This window comes from Hylaeus volcanicus, chromosome 7 (assembly GCF_026283585.1).
Source record: "Hylaeus volcanicus isolate JK05 chromosome 7, UHH_iyHylVolc1.0_haploid, whole genome shotgun sequence".
NCBI lineage: Eukaryota > Metazoa > Arthropoda > Insecta > Hymenoptera > Colletidae > Hylaeus > Hylaeus volcanicus.
In genome coordinates this window covers 21,379,719-21,404,848 of record NC_071982.1, presented here as the reverse complement: position 1 = coordinate 21,404,848, position 25,130 = coordinate 21,379,719, and the positions used below count along the sequence as shown (strand labels likewise).

The 25,130-nt window shown below is 52.3% G+C and overlaps 1 protein-coding gene across 2 annotated transcripts; it reads left to right on the top strand.

Annotated features, from left to right (window-relative positions):
* LOC128879922 (T-box protein H15-like) lies at positions 1-24,508 on the top strand. Of its 2 annotated transcripts, none has more exons than XM_054129492.1 (6): positions 1-1,503; positions 9,694-9,946; positions 12,353-12,626; positions 13,937-14,101; positions 21,638-21,714; positions 21,906-24,508. In XM_054129492.1, exons 1-6 carry the CDS (start codon positions 990-992, stop codon positions 22,516-22,518), a joined length of 1,896 nt encoding a protein of 631 aa, XP_053985467.1. In that variant the 5' UTR covers positions 1-989; the 3' UTR covers positions 22,519-24,508. The 2 variants fall into 2 exon arrangements, with proteins under 2 accessions (XP_053985467.1, XP_053985466.1); XM_054129491.1 differs by having other exon boundaries at positions 21,894-24,508.
* The last annotated feature ends 622 nt before the right edge of the window (positions 24,509-25,130 follow it).

The following is a 25,130-nucleotide window of genomic DNA, read 5'->3' as shown; positions in this document are numbered from 1 at the left end:
TTGATCGGAGGAGGACGGAGGCGGTAATAAGGTGGTCGACGGTGCTTTCGGATGAATTCCTAGGAGGAGAGAGGCTGCGGGCGGAGCCGGGTGCTGATCGTTCGGGCGGAGCTTGGATCGCAGGGTGCCGCCTACCTCACCACCGTCGCCTTTTCTCCCTCTTCGTGGTCGTCTCTCACCCTGTGCGTCGAGTGGCGCGCGCTCTCTCCTGGCGTCCCGCGGCTCCGCGACGCGGACGATCGAGCTCGTGAGCCGCGAAGCGTCGGGGGTGGGGGCCGAAACGAGGAGCCGACCGCCGGTGGCGCGGGTCAGTCTGTCGGGCAACCGGTCGCTCTCTCGTTTCTCGCTCTGTCCGCGCTCTCCGCTCGACTCGAGCGCTCTCCACGCTCGCGGGAACCGATATACGCGCCGATATCGCGACCATAATCGAACACGACTCGCCGACGCCGACGTCTCGTCCAGTGCCACCACCCAGGTCTTTCGTCCTCGCTTCAGTGTCCGTCGTCGTCGATTGTTTCCATTCGAGTGCTCCAACTTTTGCCGGGCTCGAGGAATTGCCGATCGTCGCGAATCGGAAGGGGCACGACATCGCCGGAAGTCGGGGTGCTCGTATTCCACGGAAATATCGTGCGCGGAAACGCTGCTGGGATCACCGTCGCTGCGACTCGTCCGCGGAATCCGATACATCGAGGTGTCGTCGCGATGCGCGCGCGTCATCGCGCCCCTCGAGCCTCGACGTAACGAGTCGCGTCATCGTTCGTCACCTGGGGTGTCTTCGTTGCCTCGATTCGGCCGCGGAGTCGTCTACCAGGACGGGAGACCCGATCATCCGAGAGGATGTCGAGGATTCCTCTCAGAAGGATCGGCGGAACGAGTGTTGTTGAAACGAATCGGCACCGAAGACTGGCCCGCGCGAATCCAGCGGTCAGCTCGTTTCGATAATAGTCGGATCATAGACGCGCTAGGTACGAAAGGCAGAGGGCGAGGTGATGTTGCTGGAGTCGCGAGGCCTCGCCGGTAGGAAGAGAAACGGATTGACGCTGTCTTCGTTCGGGGGTGGCGGCGTCGGCGGAGGAGCTGGAGGCGGAGGTGGAGGAGGAGGAGGCGGCGGCGGAGGAGCCGGCAGCGAGGAGGACGACGAGGAATCTCGACATCTGTTTCTTGGAAGAAAAATGCAGGCTGAGGGCACCGCCGCCTCCACGGTTTCCACCGGCTTGTCGTCCGGTTGCACCCGCGACGACGGCGACGAGAGCTCCAGCCCCTCGCCTAACAGCAGCCTCTTGAACAACTTGAACAACAATTGCAATTCGAACCGTCAGTGCGCCACCGATTTCAGCATCGCGGCCATCATGGCTCGAGACTCTCGACAGCAGCAGCAGCAGCAGCAGCAGCAGCAGTCGCAGGCGTCAGCGGCGCAGCAGAGCCAGCAACAGCTACAACAGCCGCACCATCGTCAACAGTTGCAGCAACAGGCCGTCGGCGGCGGGAAACTGCATCAACACGGTGAGTGCTTCCGGCTGGTTACGCGAAATCGAAATTCGATTCTCAACGATTCTCGACCAATTGCTCTCGCGACTGCGCGCCGTCATCTCGGTTTCGTCGTTCGAAGAACACGGGAACAGGTAGCTGCTGTACGATAGCGTACGTATGAATGCGTGAAAGGCGAGCGTACCGTCGAATCCAATCCTCGAAAATTACCAATTGGATAGGCTGTTCGACGTGTTCGCCACGACAGATATTTTCGTGGACTTTGACTAGGTCCGTTCCATTATTTCCCTTCTTCTTATCATTGTCTTACATGACTTCTGCATCGTTTTAATACTGTTTGCAGTCTCTCTTACTTGTCATGTATTCTAGCTCAGGTACCTCGGGGTTGCTAAGCCCGTACTGTAGCTACAAACATCGCTACAGCCCCCGAGGGCTCCGCCGGAACATAGAAGTCAGGGACAGTGATAGAATAAATACGTTGATCGGTGCGAAGTGTTCGACGCGGTGTCCAACTTGCGAAAATGTGACTGGAATTCTAGCATAAATCCAACACGATCCCGAGAACGTGTCGACATCCTCGCCAGTCGTTCGCTACCGAAGTAACGTTCGGCGTAAAAATTCCATCGCGGAGGCTCGTTATATCGAGATAAACGTCACGGGACGCGTCTTTTTTCGGCTAGTCCGTGAAACGAGATCGTTTTTGTCCAGGTCCCGTATAATGGCCTGCCACTTTCGTCTCTTATAACGAGCAAAAAAAAAAAAAAAGAAATAAAGGATATTCCGTCCGAGACGATATTTTCCGTTGTCGACCGTTTTTCGTCTTTCTCGATAAATACCGGTCGGGCGCCGCGCCGTTGGCCCCGATCTCGGACGCGCAACCGTTTCCAGAGACGGTTTTCGGGGTATTAAAACGCGACTCTGTTTCGCGTAAGCGATGATACGGTGTTTGGTTTCGGATCTGCTAGTTGGACTCGTCGATGCAGTCTGCGGTATCTCTCGAGTCAAATTATTGTAGTTGGAAAGAATAATAAAGGAGCGAGGTAATCAGAGTACGCGAAGAGTCGTCGTTGCAGCGGTTGTGTTAACGTCGGGGAGAAGGTGTCCGTTGGAGGTACGGAGGTGGACGTAGCCGAGCAAAAAGAAGCGAAAAGAATAGGACGGGATCCTGTTGTTAATGAATTATTTAGCGGGCAACGTTCTGAATGAAGTCCCGAGTGTCCCCCCGTCCCGCGCCCCCTCCCTGCCCCTGCGGGCGAGAATTCTCGGGCGTTAATTCCTCGGGCGAGAAACGGTCGTTTCGCGACGCGGACCAGGTGAGGTGTCTCATCGGAATTCTGGAAACGACCGTGGCTGCTTTGCCCAGCCAGACGTCCGTCCGAACGAGACTCGGCTCGGTGTTTGGTTTCATCATCGCGTATCTTGGACGCCCGCGGCGAATAATCGCCCACGAAGATTCTACGCGGACGAAATTTACGGTTGGCCACGGTGCAATTCACCCACGGAAACGGACCGTCGTTCCCAAATAAACTTGGGTAAACGGCGCGATGAATCGACCAGCAGACTCTCGTATGCGTACACGTGTGTTGGGACACGCGCTTCTGCCTCCTCCTCCACCCTCTCCACCCTCGAGCACACCCCCGATCCCACTACCCGCAACCGTCACCGACCCGGCATGTCTCTGGGGTTGGATATCGTTAAACAAATCGCTAATCACGGACTTTCGACTCGTTAATCCTGCGATGGACTTCCTCCAACCCTGGACGACCCTTTTCGTTTACCGAATCAACCCTACTATTACGTCGTCGAAGATGACACTTAAATTCTTTGCGCAATTAGCTCCACGTGTCTGTACCGTGTTCAAATAAGCGTCCGTCGGTAGTCGTAAAGTAGCACAAATTCGGTGCGCTTCGAACCACGGAGAACATCGTGGCTCCAGCAAGCACACGTGTGCCGCGATCGGGGTCTGTTGATGAACTGATGCAAATGGCGGCCAGGCGTCCGCAGCGGTGCGTGGCAACTCGAACTCGTTCTAAAAACGAAACTTGCGTTATCCTTTTATCTCGAAACTACTCAAACTCCGGCGTTGCAAAGAATTGACGGGTTCCTCGGAGAGCGTCGACGAACGTAATCGCTACGAATCCACCTTTTCGCGAGTTCCTCTTCCCTCGATTAAAATCGCAACACGAACGAGAGCAGTTGTGAGTTCGGACGAGGCCCTGGCACGGTAGCTGGTTTTCACGAGGCCATCGACGACGAGAAAAAAAATTTCACGCCGGCGTATAGGGTTTCGTCGGAGTGTCAACTGTAACAAATAGCCAATGACTTAGTTAAGCGGGGAGCTACGACACGCCGCGTCGACCGAGTCAGAAGTTACGACCGGTCGGGAATCGGCTCGGGATCGATTAACTCGAAGCCAGATGGAGGAGGCCGAGCTACGGGGAACGCCTCGAAACAACCGGAAACCGTAACGACCCTTATCGTCTCGCCTCCTGGATCGTTGATCGTTCAATCGACTCGGAGATTTATTTCCCCCCCTTTCCGTCCGCGATCGACAACGAGTGGAAATCGCGGAGAAACGCCGGCAGGCTCTGCGATCGGATTCACGGTGGTCCGTTACTCTAGGCGCCCCGAAGCTCGACTCCGAGACGAGGACGACGTTCGTCTCTGTTGGGGTAACGACCAACGAGGAGCAACGCGGTTAGGTGTGCTTCTGCGTCACCTTTTGTCGCGACTCGACGACATCGACCCACATACAATTTCGTGGGCGCCCACCTGGACCAGTTCGCCGCTTAAACGATCGTTGACACGCCCGACGCGGGCCTCTCGACGTTACACGCTCGAGAAATTCAACGAATGCTACGTGCATTCGCGTATAATATTCGCGTATAATGTATATATGTATATATATAGAAAATGTATTTTGATCGTAATAAATAGATTTTGTCGGGAGAACGCGGAGACTTACCCGGAAGTCTTGGACTACGTCAACCGCGAGGAGTTTGTTCGTTGTTCGATGCCTATAGACCGGTGGACGGTCAGTGAAACGGGGCGACATGGTTGGTTCAGCCGGAATTATATCGTGCGCCGTTACTCGAGTAAAACCGATCGCTGCCCGTCGTGTTCACTGTTCGAGTCCGAAGCACGACTAGAAACGACAGAAAAATTACGGCGACGTTCTTTCCCGGCTGCATGGTCTCTTGAGCAAACTCTTGAAACGGTTCGGAGGGCTACCGACGAGTTGCCAGTAAAGACCATCTAATATACGAGGAGGACAACGATGACGACGAAGACGCGATCTAATAATAAAAATGTTATTTTCTTTTAAAATTGCTTACAAATTAAGATATATAAACCGTCGAAAGTACAGATATTTAATCTATTTCGGTGCAGCACGCTTCGATAAGACGCCGAATATTATTAGACTTGATCGATCGATCGTTATGCTCTCAAGGTGCGTGAGAATTCCATCGAGAGTAATTTATAGATAACGTACCACGCCACGGTCAGATTAATTTACGTATCACGAACAAACAAGGTGCCTCTTTTAATTACCTGTCGACAGATTGATCGATCGAACGCAGTTTTACTGTCGTAATCAGATAAACACCTCGGTGCTTGGCGTAGCCAAGCCTCGAAAAATACAGCGTAATTGGACATCGCGTAGCGACGCTCTGAAAAGCTGGCGAGGCGATCCAAGTACAGTAAAGTAAAGTCGATACGTTAAAATCTCCTTAAATGCACAATTTTCTCTACGATAAACGCACAGAAACGTCTCGAGGGGTCCAGGAGTTTTTCCCCTAGGTCTTCATGCACGAACTGTACGATGAACGCACAAGTTCAGTCCCGAGCTAGTGCATTTAAAGAGACCTTACCGTAAAGGGAAACAGGAGAGGAACATCGCGCGCGGTCTGCGGTCGGAAGACGATTGGCAAAGGCGACCCGTAAATATCGCGGAATCGCTGGCCAGGGAGTCGCGTTGGGTCGCAAATCGCGAGGAAAATTCGCAACGTGGCTCGCAACGAGATCGCGGAGAGGAAAGCAAAGGAAAGGCGAGAGGTGGAGGCGTCGTTGTCGTAGATCGTGGGAGGACATTAGCGGTGGGACGCGTTTCAATCTGTCCTGGTTCGCGTCTTTGATCCGGCGGCGCGCACTCGCGACCGTAACTCACTTGACGAGGTCGGTCGTAAAGTCGGTCGAAAGTCGGCAGACGCGCAGCCACGGACCGTTCCGACGACTCGTCATCCGTTTCGTCAGTCGTTTAACACCGCCGTTCGCCGTGTCGAATAAAAATACGCGGATGACAGACCACACATCGCGCTAACCTCTCCTGACCGGCCAATTAGCCGCTACCGCCGCGCCAAAATTCCCGTGCAAATAATTATTCGCGCCTCCCGCGACCACCGCCTCTCCCTCCACGTCCCAACCTTTCGCACACATGCTAACAGACATCCAGGTTCATCGATCGTCTACGATCAAATTGAGCCATCGACTTCTTTCACTGGGTCACAAATGATGCGCTTGGTTTCTAAAAATTCTAATCTGATTCGATAGCGATCATTAAGGCCAGTGAAATCTAGCCTGCAATTGGGGAGTTCCAACAGCGTGATGCAAGAACGTTTTGTGTTTTTTTTCCCTTAGGCCGATCGTACACGGGCGCAACCGATCATTTTCAAAGCACTCTGAAACTAGTTTCGAGAACTAGTGGAGTAGGTAAAACAAAGAGCGCAAACGGTTTGCAACACTAATTTCAAAACGGTTGCGCCGTGTGCGATCGACCTTATACCGATACACTTTTGTGACAATCGGCACAAGTACCGTACTATAAATACATTATCGAAAAAAGAATTCCTGAACCATCTATACCAGCATCGAGCAGCGGATTCGTGAAACGACGTGACCCCTTGGCCGAAAGAAGCCCTCGGCTCTCGCGAGCGAAGAGAATCACTTTAACGAGCGAAAGTAATTTTTAAGCGCGCGAAATCGCGTTAAGTGAAATACGTTTAAGGCCGGCGAGGCATCGACGTTGAGAATCTCGTGCGAAAGTAGCCACTAAAGTGGCCGGTATTTATTATTAATTTATTCGCGATAATTTCGTGGTATCGGTCGTCGCGGCACCTGCTGTCGCGGTTCAGCGAAGCTAATCGCGGCAGCTCCCGAAAGAAATCGTTTCGTTTCCACTGGCAATTAGCCGAGTGAAACTCGTTCCGGTTTACGTCGGCTGTTAACTTGGATCGGTACGCGGCCGACGATCGATCAGCGAATCGTTTAACTCTTTGCAGCCCGGCTTTTTTCCTGACTCGAGAGCGTACACCTTGAAAATGTCCAGCCTGGCACGGTGGTTAACAGCGCTAAGCATTCGCTTCGACGATTTATCCGACGAGTTTGCACCGCGTCGCGTGGGAATTTCGAAATTTACAAGTTCCGGAAAAATGGTGTCCCGTATCGGTGTAGCACGATGTCGATTAGCCAAGTTTAACGACGCGAGATGCACCCGAAAGGTAAAGAACGATCGATTCGATACCGTCTTTTCTCTGGGATTCGCGAGCACGCGTACACCACGTAATTCCGTCGACAGGGCGTCGTTGTTGTTGGAAACCGTAATAAAGTTGGTAATGGGCGGTTAGGAAGTGACGAGCCGGTGGGTATGTCAGGTGCCGGCTATCAATTTATCCCCGGTAATGGCTCGTGCGAGAAACTAATCGTTCCTTTGTTCTTTAACGAAACTCGAAGTTGATCGTCGACGAGAATGACCGAAACCCCTCGTCCGAATGGAAATTTCGAATAAAGCGCGACCGGTGTTCGAATCGTGGAATTAAAGGTTTCGCGGCGATCGAGTAAAAATCCGACCGTTCGATCGTATAAACGTCCGCGCGTATGTCGCTACGCGCAGATAAGAGTTATGGCCCCCTCGAGTGTATAGCGATAAACTGTAAAGTCGAGAGACTGATATAAAATGTTTCTCTGTTTACTATATCTTGTTCGATGATTATAATTAAGATTTCACCGACACCTGTTACGCGGCAATCCGCGCGATAGCATCTTCTGCTTGCGAGTCCGACGACTAGAGATAAAAAAAAAAAAAAAAAAACAACCGTCGTTGCAACCGTGCACGTGAAAACGTTAGTTTAAATGAAATCAATCGAAATGCACGGGTCGAAACGTCGGTTGTAAATACCGTTTTGAACCGCACGCGAGACGTACGTTTACTAGGTAAACGCGTATCAGTGTTTTAGGTGTAGATTTGACCCATATAAAATCTTGTAAAAATATATAAATATTAACAGAAATATATCCGACACGGTCTTGCGAGACAGACTGTACCTTGCGCGTGAAAATAAAGTGTAAAATTTATGTTGGGAAATACGTAATATAATTAATTGAGCGTTAGGGCTCTTTATCTTCTCGTTTCGTATGCAAACGGTAGTCCCGATTTACATGATTTTTATTTACACGGTAATGAAACTAATCTCCCGTTTAAATCGAGGGTTAGACGTACGTACGTGAGCACCTACACGTCGTTTCTTTTCGCGTTTCGTGCTCGCATCGTCGCGCATCGCACACAATGTTTCCTTGGTCGTTTTATGCTTGCATCGTTTATATGCGTTTACATGGTTTGCGCGACCGGTAGCCGATTAGTTACAGAGAATCGAAGCGGGCAAGGCGATGCTGCACGGAACGTCCGCGGGAAAGAGAAATAAAATAATACTAATCACGATAACAACGCTAAACTAAAATAAGCTCCGTCGTAAGTGGATAATTATCCTTCTCCAGCCGCTACCGCGTCGGCGTTATTATCCTCGCTGACGAGGACACGGATACCTTCCTTTAACGATCGTGGACGCGAGAAAGACGGATTGTTATTTAGTCGCTCGCGTTTCGTTGCACTCCGGCTTCGACACCCGCGCGAAACACGGAGCAAACGATCCTTGGAAATCTCGCGGCATCGATTAATTACGCGAGCGTTTCGCGGATCGCGATCTGCGGCGCTTGGAGAATACTGCCCGCGGTTCTAGCCGCCATTTCGGTGAATCGCGTTGCGAATACTTTGGCGAAACGTGAACTCGCGCCAATTCCTGAAAATTATGGATTCCGCTCGTAAGCAAACATTCAAGGATCCGATGATCCCTCTTGTCCTCGCGTGATTGCGTTTACGCAACTCCTTGTTGGGGTCGGCCGTTAATTAGCGAAAGAATCGACTTCATTGTATTTGCCGTCTAACGTTCTCGCAAGAACCGCGGCGTCGCAGGACATTAGCTACGAATTACCACTTACAATAACGGCAATTTTCTTTCGCGGTGCCAGTTTTAGTCGTAAAACATCCACGGAGGCTCTCGTGGCCGGCCGAGACTGTATTTACGTTGCGCTAACCGCTTCCAGCTGGAAACCTTTCAGTACACCGAGATATTTGCCAGATTATCCGCACGCAACTCGACGTTTCCCCTGGATAGCACCGATGCAACAATTAATTACCGCGGCTACATCGATTTATCGGCAATTATACCCGTCGTCTTCTCTTTTATCGGCGAGAAACAAAACGCGGTCGTACCGTTTCTTTTTCTCGCGCGCCTCGAACGTCCGTTAAATTGCTTCGTTCCTCTGGATTTCTGCTATTACGAACGAATATCGCGGTCGTTGCAATTCCAGGTCGCGTTACTCGCATTCTTGGTGTTCTTCAAATAATTCATAAGATATACAAAATTTATGTGACTTGGTGACTAAAACGTAATGGGGAACCTAAGACGTTGAAAAAAGCTCGATTTTGTTCGTTTCTACTTGAATAAATGATATTTAATACGAAAGAAAGTAATTGTTCTATTATCCGAAAATTCCACTATCCGACCACTTTTGTCTCCCTGTTAGTTCGGATACGGGAGTCTCTACTGTATTCACGTTTTCGACCGGAGACAGAAGGAGATCGACTCGACTCCGACAACCGTCTATTTTAATGACTGCGACAAGTGGAAAAAAAAAGCGTCGACGACGCGACTACGACAGACGGAGGTCGTTCTTCGTCGACGGACGAGGCGTTTCCTTCGTCCCCGGGGGCCAAACATAATTTCTTACCGTAGTCGACGAAAACGTATCGGAAGTCGTTGGTACTTTGTTCCGCTGTTGGTCGAGTAAAATGATAACCGAGTAGAAATTCTTACGCGTACTTTACGCGAAAACCTAAAAATCTAAACTTTGCTTTTGTGTGCGTTTCAGAGAGGGAACCGAGCGTCTCTGGCGTCGTCCGCGGTGCCCCGGCGATTCAAGAATCGATCGTAGCGGAAGACGACCCGGAGACGGACGACACCGGAAGTACGAGCGGGAAAGCATCGTCGCCTGTCAATCCCCTACTCCAGGAGCGGTCCAACTGCGAGGAGCTGAGGCACGTGGTGTGTCATCTCGAGACGAAAGACTTGTGGGACAAATTCAACGAGTTGGGCACCGAGATGATCATCACGAAGACTGGAAGGCAAGCGTCCTGTAGCGCTGAGCGCTTATTTGATTAACGGGCGAAATTCGATAATCGATGTTGGAAATGTTCGATAGCAAAGCACCGAAAAGATTAAGTTGCTATATCGAGGGGTGGTCAATTAGTCCTTGAGACGACTGGTAGCAAGCGGAGGTGTCGAGATACCCGCAGGTATCGCACCTGGAATGTGAATCGAGGCCTACGAGGGCCGCCTTTCACCGAGCGCGTCTCGCGACTCTGTCTTCTTCCTCTAGTTACCTTTGAAGGGTCGTACGTGCAACGCGTAAGCGTCGAAATTGGAATCGCGTAATTAATATCCGCGGGGACGTTCGATTATCGAAACGCACAAGGAGCATTGACCCACTGCTGACGAAAGAGTCTTTTGGGGGAATATGATACACTCCGAGGAGAAAATCTTGGAGTTTTTCGGAAGCGAGTCGAGTGACGAGCCTTGACGGGGAAATTAGACGGGGGCGGAAAAGGAAGTTCGAAGAAAGGGGACGGGGCTGTCGAGGCGTCGGGAGGCGGGAGAAGATGCGACGCGGCGGACGCGCGCCTAATTGCCCGCCGCGACGGCAACATCCACGCTCCTCCTCGACGCTCGGAGGCTCCCAAAGGGGTTCCGCTACCCCGCGCTGCACGCTTAGTCGCGCGTTAGTAATTAGATCTGCGTCGCGATGCTGCTCGTCGCTCCCTTCAGCCGTCGACTTACCGTCCCCCGTTCCTTCGTTCCTCCGCTCGCGACCTTTCGCTACCACCCTCGCCCGATTCCAAACCCTCCCCTCTGTTTCCACCCTCTCCCCTTCTTCCTCGTTATGTGCAGAGACTTAAAGGGCAGAGCGGAGACCATACCCCCCCTTCCTTTCGTTCGCCCTTCTTTCCTCCCGGAATCCTCCCTTCCCGCCGACCACTCCACCCTCCGACGGATCCCGTACGTTCGCGTGGTGGGCGTCAACGTTTCCGAAGGAGGGAATTCGCGAAGCTTTCGGTGAAGCTTCGCGATCGTCCGATTATTCAACTTTCCACATTTTTTTACGAGCCGTTTCGTTGACCTTTTCTCGAGAATAGTTTCGCGAGGATTTCGAGGTTCGTTAACGAGATCGACTCGACGAAAAGGATCCCCCCCGATTCCGTGGCGCGCGCTGAGAAACGGTTCTCAGGACTGGGCGAGGTTGTTACAGGAGGGTAGGGGAGGGAATCGAAGGGGGCCACCTTCACCCGCGAGCCGAGTTCAATTCATTAACAAAGGACGGCTTGATAAATAAAAGCATTACTCACACTCGTGGCGCTGGCGGGATGAATGCATACCGAGTCGACAAGGACCGAGGAGAAGACGTAGATAAGATCGGCGGGTGTCCCCGCGTTTTAGTGGTCGAGCAGCGGGGGGCCCGACACGGTATTAATGTTTGGCCTCCGAGGCAAAACATTCACGCCAGCCCCATCCTCTGCCCCCCTTCCTCTTGGGCTCCCTGCCCCCTACGCCCCTCTGTACCACCGACACCGTCCCGGTGTTAACCCTAAAATTGCCACGAATCGTCTTCGACCATCGATTATCCCGAATCTTGAATTCTAGCAGTGAGCGAAATACAACATTTTTTAATCATTTAGCAATCCCAACAAATCTCTCGCGACCGATATCGCGACGTTAATTGTTAATCAGCGTGTTCGAATTGGTACCGAATCTCGCGGCTCGTTGAGGCAATTCGAACAAAATTTCTCGAGAACGTTTCAACTGAAATGGTGCATCGTTTTTCCGAAGAGTACATCGTACGTGTCTCTTTCGCGTTAACGCGTTAAACTGTGTTGGTTCAACTTTCCAAGCACTCTACATTAATGGAAGATTGATGCTCTTAGCGAATGAAAAGGCTTGTAACGGGGAGGTCAAGCGGACCGTAATATTTAATGAATCTAACGCTCCGCGTTTGACATGCCTAGTTTAAAGCGACGAGAGGGAAAGAGTGTATTTATCTACACATTATCTTATACACGGTCTGTCTGATAATGATAAGTAATCGGACCGACGCTGGACAAAATGAAATAATGATCGTGCGAGTACGACGCTGCTTTTTTTTTGTAATCTATACCTAAGCCGTCTTTTGCGTACGTTCTTCTACGTCGATGCAGCGGAAACATTAGTAACTCCTGAACGCGTCGTTCACGGCAAGGACGGTTTTCTCGTTGTCTATAACATTTGGAACAAAGAACCAACAAATTTCATAATTGTTGAGATCTTGGTTCTATGCGACCCCTATGCGAGGCTCGAATACCCCTCGTATCGGGTTCCGGTACACCCTTGGATATCCGACTCCCTTTTTAAGAAGCGTTACCGCTTGGAATCGACGAATAAAAGATCGAACCGCGAGAGAGCCGAAACGATCTCTTTTCTCAGCTTGGTTTCGTTCGCAGGAGGATGTTCCCGACGTGCAGGGTGTCGTTCAACGGATTGAAGCCGGACAGTCGATACGCGGTACTGATGGACATCGTCCCGGTGGATAACAAGAGGTATCGATACGCTTATCACAGGAGCTCCTGGTTGGTAGCTGGAAAGGCTGATCCCCCGGCGCCGGCGCGTCTCTACGTGCACCCGGACTCGCCTTTTACGGGCGAGCAGCTACGAAAGCAGGTCGTCTCCTTCGAGAAAGTCAAGCTCACCAACAATGACATGGACAGGCACGGTCACGTGAGTATTCTTGTGGCGTACCCGCGTATTTCGGTTGCGTCCAGCCGACTGCGGCTGTCGGATGCGAGTTCGATCGAGCGTGTCGCGAAAACTCCGTGGAAAGGCGCCGAGACGTCGACCGATTCTTAACCGTTGACCCGATTCGATTTCCGATCGACTTCACGGAACCCCATCGCCGTGACGCGTTATGCATTTCTTCGAACGATATCGTTTCTCGCGAATCTCCGAGGCAACGATACGTCCTCGTATCGTTCTATATTCATGGATCTCCGTGCGAAATTGCCGACACCTTTAATTAGCCCGAATCAACCACTTCTCGCACCAAAACATTTGTTTCGCGGTTTCGTTAATTGCCGGTAACGAACAGTTTGCCCACAAAAGCGTAAATCCTTTAGGGAATGCGATTCGAGCACGGTTCCCTTATCGGCCTTGATCTCGCAAACAACGCGGCTCTTTTCTTTCTTGGTGTAACATAACAAAATCTCCCAACGAATAGCTAGGATACACGCGACACTTAGTTTTATCGGTCGAACGAACGGCCTTTGAAAAAAATCGGGTCGGTTAGGTGACGGGCCGAGGCGTTTCCTCGATTCGTGGATCGCGTCCTCCCTGCTCTTCTGGTCCGTGGTGTTGGTGGCACTGTCGTGACTCTCCCGGGCATCCGTTCCTCTCTGGCGGCGGCGGGGCCCTTAATTCGTCGGATGACTGACGTAAATAGGAACTCCGATCGGGCCAGCGGTTCTTCACGGTGCTCATTTAGTATTCAGGGTGTTACACGCTGCCAGACGAAGGCAAAGTGATTCTTTTGAATGGTAAGCGGGGAATGCCTGAGAGCACCCAAGTGCTCCTAATTCATACGCTTTTTCTTCCATCGGGATCCCCTTGTATCGTCGATCTATACTAGAGACTCTATAGTTCCTCGAGACGATTCGTGCCGAACGAGGGCTCTTTTCGTTCGCACCCTTTCCTCCGCGTCGATTTTTCCCGAGCCTGTTCGGCAGAACGATAAAGATCCTTCTCGAAAACTTCCCATCCGAGATTTCTAAAAGAAATCTTCTAGCCGCTATCGTAAATAAATGAATGAACCAAATAGGAACGCGTTCTCCGCGGTATATTTGCACGCTTTACGACGCGAGCTTTGCACGCGGTTCGGGTGAGGGCGTCTGTTTGAAATTTCGAAGCGGTCGTTGGAAACGTTTAACCCGGTGACTCGGTTGTTACGGGGAAATCCGCACGGTTTATTTGCGAAACGCATCCTCGCCGAGGATACCGCGCTGTAAATCCTCTGATAAATCGCAAACGATTTGCAGCTGGTGTTGAACTCGATGCACAAATACCAGCCGAGGATCCACCTGGTGAAGCGACCGGACTCGGGCACGGCCAAGCCGATAACGGACCTCGAGAAGGAGCCTCACAAGACCTTCATATTCCCGGAGGCCATATTCACCGCTGTCACCGCCTATCAGAATCAACTCGTAAGTGTCTCGCTTTGTTTCTCCCTACCGCCACTCTCCCGCTCGTTTCACGCTCCTTCTACCTTCGCTCTTTGTTTTCTTATTCCTCTTCCGGGTTCTTTTCTTTTTTTCACGGGCTCCCAGAGCAGCCCCCTCGGTTCGACGCTGTCTCCCGCGTGCCCTCGGGACTGGTCTCCCTAGTCTGACTTTCGCTCCGGTTAATCGTTTCCTCTCTACCGATTCAAACGTACAAATCGTCCTCCTTCTTCTTCATTCACCCCTTTCATCTTTCTTTTCCGTGTTTCTCGTGCACGTACGCGCTTCGTTACTCTTTTTATATTTTCTACGCGTTGGTCACTTTTAGCAAATTCAATTTGTTAGAAATAGACTGAAAATAGTCCTCTGTGAAAATTGTTGTGCTCGGTAATTTTGTAATTCATTCACCCGAAAGACTCCGATGCAGATCCGAATTTTGCCCATCCGCGTCTAAGCGCTAGCTCGCGTGGCACGCGACCATTTAGCCAACGTCGGAGTCGTAGATTTAGACTCGCGACGATTCTTCTTGCGCGCGTCCAAGTTCGGATTCCGCGTTCGGATCACGAGAGCGACGAGCATTATCGTATTTTACGATAGTCGTTTAGGGGCGACCGCCTCATGTGTGGTCCGGCCCGCGCGGCTCGTTCGCATTCCACGGGCGTCGCGATGCCTCGCGTCTCCGCGCGGGGACCCCGATTTCCGACAGACGCCCTTTCTTCTTTGCTCTCCGAGCGAACCGCACGATCGGAATCCTCGACGACGTCGTTACAGAAACGTCCCTGTATTAATTTACAAGCGTCGAGCGAGCGTTCGAGGATAACTCTGTTTCTTCCGTCGTTAATTCCACGTTTATGGAAATTTCAAACGGTTTCGTGGTTGCGCGACGACAGTGGAAAAGGTGAAAATAGAGGTAGACGGGTTCGTTTCGCAATTCCGTTGATACAAACGACACCGCGGTTACTTCTTAATAAAGGAAGGAAGAATCCGGGACGCGACGGTCGTTTCGATGGCGAGAAAACCGAGGCAATCGTGCGGCTTCAAAGCGCTAACGGGTGGTCCGGGGCGAGCCACCCTCCTTGTCTACGACGGCCACGAGAGAACGACGCGGCCGTTGATGACGATGATGAGGTGCGAAGAGATGCCCCGGCAATTACCTCGAGCCAGCTTATTCCCTCTCTCGGCCCTATCCTCTGTTGTCCTCTTATCCACTCTTTCGCATCTCCCGCTTTCTTAGGCCCATCCACTTCACCCTTTTCTTTCTTTTTCGTCTGGAACGACTGGCCTGTGGAATTACCGTTCGTTCGTGCTGTCGACTTTTCTTTGCTACGGTTTCACGATGGCGTTTACCAAAAAATACCTAAAATACCCAGGTCTATCGAATACCTAACTCCGCTTCCTGATCGCGAGTCCGACTCGGGAGCCACGTATCGATATCTAAGGCGTTGCGTGATCGTCGCTCGAATCGATGATTACCGTGGAGAGGAAAGATGGAAAAGAGCGAATAGCCGCGGGCCAACGAATTTGCTGGCGTTTCGGGAGCGAAGAAGAGACGGAAACGAGCAGCAGGAGAGTTTCTGGCAGAGACGCGGTCTCGTTCAGCCGGCCGTCACGAAAGTCATTCGTCGCGGTTCGCGCGTCTCCCATCGCTCGTCGTTATCGTCTTCGGTGTTGTCCTTCGTCTTGGTAGTCGTCGTCGTCGTCGAGGGGTGCGCTCGTTTAGCAGGGGACGACCAACCGTTTCTTCATCTTCTTTCTTTTTTCTTTTTTTTTTCACCCACGACCGCCACTTCCCGTGCGCGAGCTACTACGTATCGTTGCCGACGGTTTTTGCCTTCTTCTTGTCCCTGGCTGCCGACTTCTCTCGTAACGACCTCTAAGACCGACTCGATTCGTCTTTCTCGCTCTCGCACCGCGTCATAATTCATAACCTAACTGCCGTCCTTCTTCCCTCTGGCCACGCTCGCCGCTGCTATTCCTCCATCCGTTCTGCCCCGGCTCCTTATCGCCAGCTGATGTCGTCTCCTCTGTCTCTCCTTGCCTCCCCTCCTAATCGTCTCGGTCGTCGTCGTGCTCGTCTATTATCCGAACTCGCCGTTCGCGCTTCCCGCGAGCCTGGACCTGCGCACCTAGCGGACTCTGGTCCACTTCGCTTCGGAACCCCTCGGATTTCGCGGTTCCTCCGCGAAGCTCCGACTTATCGGGACGCGGGGCGGTCGTTTCGACGTGGTTGTTCGGAATCGGATAACGTCTGTCCGGAGATAACGCTGATCTTGGCGTAACTAGCCCTCCGATCGATAATGGCATCTAGCAATCGTAGCGATCGAGAATCGCGTGTTTCCGTTCCGCTGAGATCTATCCGTTATAATTCGCGGTTGGAAAAAGGCGGGAACAGTCTCTTCGAGTCTCATTCTTCGCGGCCAAGTCGTCTTCGCGACGATTCCCTTCTATTTGGAGGGAAGAAATAGTCGTCGAGTACCAAATCCATGGTCCCTGGTCGACATTGTCTACGCTCGTCGGAGCAAAAGGAAAATCTGGAAGGGTGCCAGCTAGTCGGAAAAGGATTCGTAAGTTTCCGCGGCTCGGTGTCCGACGCCTCGCGATAAACTCGACAGGCACGCCTTCTTTCTCGAGATCGTTAGGAACGTTTAACGTTCCGTGAGTTTCTTTGGCGCGTCGGGGATTGCGTTCTGCGGTTTCGGGGAGGGCGCGGGCGCGCGAGTTGCCGAGGGATCGAAACGAGATTTACGAGAAGGAGCTTCTTCCGAGAAAGTCGAAGGGACTCGCCAAGCGTTATCGCGTGCTCGAGACTCGGTCGCTCCGTCGTTCCCGTTACGACTATCCCATAACTTAAATAAAAATTGTATCGATAGGACGAAACGTCGCAAGGGTTTGCTTCGGTAAGATTACGATCAGCGTAACCTCGAGTCGTTTCTTAGATACGATGCTCGTGTCTACGCGGCTCGCGTACAGGCTAATATCTGGACTCGGTCAGCGAGGGACAAACTGTCGCGTAGCGTTGTCCCCGAGCCGTCTCGGAGTAAACTCGAATTCCTCGGAGTGCGTAATTGCGGCGTAATCGTAATCGCGATCAGCGTGCCGGAAAATTCCCGTGGCAATAAATCGCGGGTCGTTATCTTTGTACTTTGTGGCTTCGTACTTCGGCTAATTGGCTGCTCGACGGCGAGACGGGGGCAACTGTCTGCTAAGTCGTTTCACGTTTCGTGAATTCCGAAGTGAAACCGGGAACGGAGGGGATCGGAGGAGGAACGTCGATACCCGATGAAAACGATCGCGAATCCGTCGGGAGGAGAAGGTCGAAGCGCGGAAAAAGAGAGGAGGCAGGGCGAGAAGCAGGGAGCGGGAGCAAAAGCAGAAGCAGAAGAAGGTGGATGAGGAGGCGGAGGAAGAAGAAGAAGAAGAAGAAGGAGTCGATGGTTTTAGTGGCTGCAGGCGTCGGCGTCGGCGTGCACGAACGAAAGAAAACATAAATAATCGCGTTCAAATGAGACAGTGGCGCGGGAGAGGCCGAGGGGGGCGGGAGGGCAAAAGGGGAGACGAGGAGGGAGAGGAGGCCCTCTGGAAGCCACACACGGCGGCTGTGCGCGTTGGCGGCTGCTCGGTCAGCGCACACGCGCGCGCTCTCCTCGCGATCACGATTGTACGCGCGCCGCGACGGCCATGCTTCGACCACGTACGGCCAACGCCATTCCGCCACCTTTCCGTCCGTCCTTGCGAACGTGCACGCTTCCTGGATTCCTCGATCCGCGCCTGCAAGAAGATGGCCAGACAAAGGGACGCGGGCCTCGTGTCGAAAACTTCGCTTTAGTTTAACCCTTTTCTTTTTTAAATTACTTTTAGGTATTTTTAACTACTTTTAGATTCGAGACAGGGCAATTAGAAATAGTATAATAAGACGCAGAAATAAGACAGTGTCGCTATTGGACAATAAGGTTCAGAATCGAATGGAAAAATGAAAGCGGGGAGGGGGAGGGAGAGAGAGGAAGTCAGGCGGATAAGCGTGACAGGGAGGGAGCAAGCGGCACTAAATAGTCGCGAGCGAGACGAGAGCGCGGGACCCCTTCTTCGATGAGCGTGCGCGTCTCTATTAAATCTATTATTAGTGGCGGCCCGGGTGCGAAAGCATCCCTTTCAATTACCTACGGCTTCATTTTGCTCGGCGAGCCTCTGCCGAGGGACCGAGGACCGGGATAACCGGGAATGCCGCTTCTTTTTTCGCAGCTACCCAAGCGGGAAATTCGAAAGACGCGGCTGATCAATCTGGTTCTCAACCATTCGCAGAACACCGTAGCCTCGAACGAAGCTTTCGCTAACAAAGTCATGCACAGCTCTTCGTCTAAATGGAATATTAAGTAAACCTCGAACGTCTCGGTCCCGAGAGTCCATCTGCCTTCTTCGGCGCTCGCATCGCACGAAGCAAATGTAAGGAGGAAAAAAGGAATTCGGACCAAGAATTTATCACGCTAAAGAAATTCCGCGCCTTTGAAGTTGGGTCGAGAGCAGCGAAATTTGCTGGCACGGCTAACTCGATGCTTTTGTCGAGCGCGTTTCCTGGTTCGGCGCGGAAACGCACGCGAGCCAAACCCGCGGCATCGGGATCGCAATTCCCTCGAGTCCGAGGGAACCGATCAGCCCCCCGAGAGTGAACTCCGCCCACCGCGTTCGCAAATTCTCTCTCAATTTTCATCGACGCTCCGCAGCTGGACGGTAATTGGCTACCTGTCCTTCGATCGGCGATCGGCTATCTGTCCTTAGGCTCGGCACCTCGAGTCGAGTCCGCGGCATTGTTCCGTTTCGCAGAAAATTACTTTGTGCCCCGAAAGAACTGGTGCTTTCAATGCGTGTCCCCGCGAGGAATCGTACGAATTTCACGCCTCCAGGTATCGCGTGACTCCTTCGAGTCCTTTCTTCTTCCGTCCGAGGCCCGCTCGCCGCCCTTTTGCGGGCCCTGTAACCGAGGACTCGTTCGGAACGCTTGCGAAACACGAAAGAGCAACGAACTTCGTTCGCGCGAGAAACCATCTTGGTTCTGCTATACTTTTAATTCCACGTGAAAAAAAGTCGACTAAATTCTAACAAGGGCTCGGCGGACTCTCCGTTAATTTTCAATTACAGCCGACGGTCTGTGTCGAGGACAAAAATCTCGGCAATTTTTTTTCGCGGTTACCGCTATCCCACCCGATATAGAGTAAAATATCTGGCGGGTACGCGACTGGGACGATTTATTCGTCCCGACGATAGTTTGGCATCGGTCGAGAGAGGAGCGTCGCGCGCGAGGAAATTTATCACGGCGAGTAGCAGCGTGTCCACCGTGGACGATGTAAATCGGTCTGGGAAGTGGTCCAACCGTTTGGTCGGCCCGTGTCAGCGAAATCGTATAACTTCGTCGCCATTCCTGCTCGCGCCTCCGTAGAGCCGTCGATCTCTAGGTGTCTCGAGCGAACAAGGGTTTGAGGCTCGCTCGTTGTCGGACTATCGACTTTCCGTCGCGGGGAGAACGATAGGAGTCCGGGTATTTTTCTGTGAAAGGGTAGCTTCGAGCGAATCGACCCGTACCGCTCGTTTCGCTCGAGGGAAAGAATCTCGGAGCGTGCGCGTCCCGACGCGGACCGAGGAAGAGGCCAGCAGATGCGTCGAGTTCCTAAATTAATCGACGCTCGTCGCCCGCCGGTCGACGATAGATACGTAAACGTTCCGGGACAGTGGCGAGAAGACGCTGCGCCGTCGGCGTCGAAGTGGGCCGGGTACGAGCGTAAAACGAGCTGCACGATATCAAAGAGGAAGTTTCGCGCCAAGTAGCGAGCCGTGGGTCGATTTCAAAGACGCGTCCGCGATATTAGCGCGGCGGGTAGCGAGCTAGCAGCGATCGTAAAACGACCAAGCGAGGGAGAAGGACGAAGAGAGCGAAGGGTTGGGCAGGGCAAAGGGAGCAGCGGTGACCGGAGAGCGGATAGAAGCGTAGCGGAACGGAACGACGTGGAAGTAGCTAGACGACGAGGAGGACGCTGTCGGCGGAGGTGGGCCAGATGTTTGGCTAATGATGTCAGCGGAATCGTAACTAAAACCGAGGCAGCTTCGGGCTTAGCGCGGCTTAGCCTCGGCTTTGAAGGAAAGAGTCTTATTACCAGGCTGCACGTGCTGCTCGTGAGCGCGAAACCGTAGGGTAATTGGACCACCCACTTGACACCGACTCTGTCGTCCCTCTTTTTCCTCTCTTCTAACCTCTCCATCCCGACTTTCCAATTCCCCTCTGGACCGGCCTTTCAGACCAGCGGCTCCTTTTACCGAACAAATAAACCACGCTGTCGTAGATCGCTCCTACGTCGCGTTCGAACATCCGAGAGAACGCGGTAGAGCGACGCGAGCATCCAACCACCCGGTAACGCGCGCCGCGCCATTGTTTTCCTTTTTCACTCGCTATCGCGGCTGACCAGGTGACTCGATCTACTCGCAGACGTCGCAACGCAACGCATCGAATCGGACTAGTCTGACCGTGATCGACCTTATCGTCTTCTCTGCTATCCCCGATTCGTTCAAGATGGGAAAGTCTCGTTCGTCGAAGGGGAGTCTCACGACGGAGAAGAGACCGAGCTCTTCGAGGGTTTGCGGAAGCGACGGAAAGGATCTTGTCATCCGGCTAATTTAACGCGTAGACTTTGACCGGGGCCACCTGTGCATCCTCCGCGTCGTGGGTGGCCCCCGTTGTTGGGTAACGCGAAACCCCCATCACGGGACGCGCAGACGACTTAGGGTGGATTTCCGCGAGGGTGTCCAGAGGCCGCCTCTTTCTAGCGGCTCGTTCCCCTGGCTGCTACCAACCGGAGACGGTCAAAAGTCTTATCCAGATAAAAATCTCGAGTAAAAGATAAACCTAAATTCTGTGGATGCTTTAAGCCTTTGGCACTCGGGTATCTCTTCTCGTCGCGAAACATCAAATAAAAATGTGATACGTGTACTAAAATATACAAGGAAATTTTTGTTCGTTTCGAGATCCTAAATTCATCTTTTAAGTTTGGCTACTTAATCCGGGAACAACCTGTACGATACGACGTGATTCCCTGTTTGCACACTCTGCAACGAAATGACTCCGAGCTAAAAGGATTAAACTTTGCAGCAGCGAGTCGATGTTTACGTACGCGTTGCGATATCAAACGGAATCGGAGCACCGAAAAACAAGATCGTTCTCCCAACCTCCCCCCGGGTAGTTCATCCCCTCCGTCTCTCTCATCGTCCCGGCCAGTCGATCGTTTCGCCGCCTTCTTCTAATTTTACGAGCCGTTGACTCTCGATCGATGGAACGAACCGTTTCGAAACAGCCGGCCATTTTCCGTCACGCGTCGTTGGGATCCGGTGACGTAATTTCCAAGAGAAGCCACTCTCGCGTCGGTATAATAAGATCAGGGAATTTGCGACGACCGAGTGATCGCGAGGCCCAAGGCCGAATCGCCGATGTTTTTCCACCGATCCTCGCCCACGAATCGCACGGTGTTCTTTCTGTTTCAGATCACCAAGCTCAAGATCGACAGCAACCCGTTCGCGAAGGGCTTTCGGGACTCGTCCCGTCTCACAGACTTTGAGAGGTAAATCTTTGACATGTTTGGATACCGAGGAGTTCGCTAGGCGGTGTATTGTACGGCGAGGAAGGTCCGACCACACGCAGAGGACGTTTCCCTCTCCGTGCAATACGTGACTTCGTAGCTATCGCGAAGGCTCTAGGCCCGGTCCCTTCCGTTAGGGGGCAAAGTGCATAATAGAGCAGCTTCCCTTTCAGGGAGACGATGGAGTCGATGTTGGCGGAACAGCAGACGTTGAGGTTTCCCCATCGACTTCCTTTCGAGATGGACCAGCTGCAGGCGGGCGCGTTGAGCAACCTCAGCCTCGAGGAGAAGGCGCTCTGGGCAGCTAGGTCTCAGATGTTGTTGCGCGCCGCGGCTGCAGTGGCGGTCAGTCCTTACGCTCAGCTCGTGGGTCCCGCTTTGGTCTACCCTGGCGCGTCCCCCGCGGGTACCAGTCATCAACAGCAGCAGCAGCAGCAGCATCAGCAGCAACAGCAGCAGCAACTCGGCCATCTGTGGTGGGCCTCGTCGATCGGGCCGACCCTGTTCGCCGCAGCCCATCATCAACAGCAGCAGCAGCAGCAGCAGCAGCAGCAGCTGGCAGCCTCCAGCTCGCAGAATCCGACGACGACGGGCCCGGCAGCCCCTCGTCCCCTTTATCCTTCTGCTCTGGCCCTGGCGCATCATCGATTCTCGCCTTATCACACAGCTCCCGCCACTCCCAAGTCCTCCACCCCTGTCGGACCATCCCTCTCGCCCGCCAGGAGGGCGACACCCTCGCCCACCGATAGTCTCGGCAGGGACGCGCAGGACCTCTCGCCCTCGTAGTCGCCATAGCGTCCCGACGACCGGGTCCCCGCGAGAATCGAAACCTCTCGACTTCGCGACGCTCTCGATCGTCGCTCCAACAACTCGGGACCACTCGCGCTCGCTCATCGACGTTTCGTTCGCCCTGGGAAAGTCCCGACCCGGTGCTTCCCGACGTTTCCGAGTTACGACATCGTCGCGAAAGGCTAACATTTCCACGGCTTACGTTCTCGATCGGCAGAGATCCACGCGATCAAAGTCAACCATCCGTTAGCCACGTTCCAGGCTTTTCACGTTGGGAAGCACCGGGATAGTAGACGCCTGTCCGCGACGCTGTCGTCGACTTGGATCGCGCGCGATGACGAAACACTGGGAGGACCGATGAAATCTCTGCCAGCCCGGTGAATAGCCGCGGTAATTGTGGTATTATCGTCGGCTCGACGACGGAGAAAAGAAGCCCCTTTGACCCCCGACGGTCGGTCCTTCCGCGTGACTAGTCGATCTCGAGGTGCCTACGACAGTCGCGACCCGAAAGACGCTGGACCGAACGCTCGGCGCAGTGGCGTATCGTACCTTCGCGGGCCCGATATCAAATTGTCGACTGAAATTTTTCGTTTCGAACTGATTTTTAGAAACATATCATCGACGTCGGCCAAGTAAGTATTTATTAAATTCGTACCGAGTTGCTCGAACAAAGAAACTTATTAATTCTGGCTTAAAGTTGCGTTTGGGATAATTTTGACCCGCGAGAGACCGCGAAGAGTTGAATTGACTTACACGTGACACGTGTACCCGTGTATCGCATCGTACGTGTTCCAGGCGAGAGCTCCGGTACAAATGACAATAACGAGTTCGCCCGTAGGATGATGCGCCACTGGTCCGGTGTAATTCGCGAGCACAGACGCATTTCGTTTCGTCGATCGCGTTTTTCTTTCCACGGATTTACCGAGTTTTACGAACAGACGCGAAGGAATAATCGACGATTTGTCCGACGCGTCGGGAAACAGAAACAAGGACGCGCTGTACATACGATCGCCGATCAATCCTGAGAGGCAGCAACCGGCCGACTAAATACAGCACGTATATGCATTCTTAAAACGATACATTGTACGGCGACGTCTAATGTATATAGTTATATATAGGTATGGATTCTACTACAGGCCCTAGGTAACATCGGCTCCGTTCGTGTAATATAAGTTGTATATTTCCGTATCATGACTTACCGTTATCGTTATTTATGTTCCGACTCCGTACTCGACGTGGAAAAACGCGCAAAGCGCGCCCGGACGCTCCGGAGTTGGGCAAAATTCTTAAAAGGATATCATCGAGTAATCAAGATGCCTCGTTTCGTCTGTTACTGGTTGGGTAGAAACGGTGTTGGGCGTAATCGTAATTATGATTACGATTATGCCCGACACCGGGTAAAAATTGAAGCTCGAATCGTAGAATTAAATTATTTATTCGCATCGAACGAAAACGAAAGCTTGTTTGAATAACTATTTGACCGCGTGGACGCCGCGTTTATTCGTTATCTATTGTTCGATTTAAATGTTGCCCATCTCTGGAACAGTTTATCGGGACGGGGATCGTTCGGCGTTATCCGAAAATAACGCGTGGCGCTTTGCGCCTTTTCCGCGATAGCTTAATCGACGATTATCGTCGCCGCGGGGCGATTAGCGTTAGCGTAGACCGTTGTATCGTTGATGCTTGTGTTGCGAAGATGATGCGTACCTATCGCTGTGCAAGCTGCTCCCTTGTAAATAAACCCTAATAAACTCTTGTACCGAGCCTAACTGCTCGTTCGTGCCAGCCTACGATTTCCTATCTCCGCCCCTTTTCCACTTCCCCTCGAGGAGAAATCAAGGAGTACGCGCGCGTGGATCTCGATTACGCGTGGACGTAAGCTACGGAGCCTTTCTCGTCGGCTATCCTCGAAACCGGCGATGTTCGGGGACGGGCCGCTTCCGGTGAAAATCAACTTTCCAAAATCGAACGTTCCCTCGTTCGCCAGAACCTCGCTCGATTTCGCTCGTGATTTATCGAAAAGAATGCCAGCTACATATTTGAATTTCAGGAGAACCTTACACGTCGTTCGAGAAGGTGTTCGTTGTGACGTGTAATAACCCCGGAGGGCGAGAGACGATGTGGCCCGTAGGTATCGACTTTCAGTCTTTGTTGCGATGAAAATAATTTTCTCGCACCGAGTGTGTGTCACCTTCGGCATCGATTCGTTGGTAATAACGGGTTTGCAACGTTGCGACAACCGAGCTGGCTACCTTCGGGTGAAAATAAAACTTTTGTTCCGAGAAAATCGATGTCTACCGTACGAGTTCCCACATTTTTCTTGCGAAGAATGTTTTTAAAATAGCACGGGGTTGGAAAACGTAGAAGTCCATGGGAACGATGGCGGTGGTGTTGACTAGAATCTATCGCGGAGACACAACCCTTTCTAATTCTCTATGGCAGGGCTTCTTCAACTATAGGTCGCGAGATTTTAATGTAAAACATTTAACGTTCCTCTTTTATTTATGTTATTGCAAAAAATACAGTTTTGACGAAAACTAGGGTACGTAATTTTTGTGACTATAATAAATACGATTTTACAACTTTTTCTGCAATTTTTAATTTCATAT

What these genes read in the sequence shown, in the direction of transcription:
- LOC128879922 (XM_054129491.1), top strand. Translation starts at nt 990, where the DNA reads ATGTTGCTGGAGTCGCGAGGCCTCGCCGGTAGGAAGAGAAACGGATTG. An exon ending in ATCATCACGAAGACTGGAAG is followed by an intron (nt 9,947 to 12,352) that starts GCAAGCGTCCTG and finishes TTTCGTTCGCAG; the next exon opens with GAGGATGTTCCCGACGTGCA. An exon ending in CGTCTCACAGACTTTGAGAG is followed by an intron (nt 21,715 to 21,893) that starts GTAAATCTTTGA and finishes ATAATAGAGCAG; the next exon opens with CTTCCCTTTCAGGGAGACGA.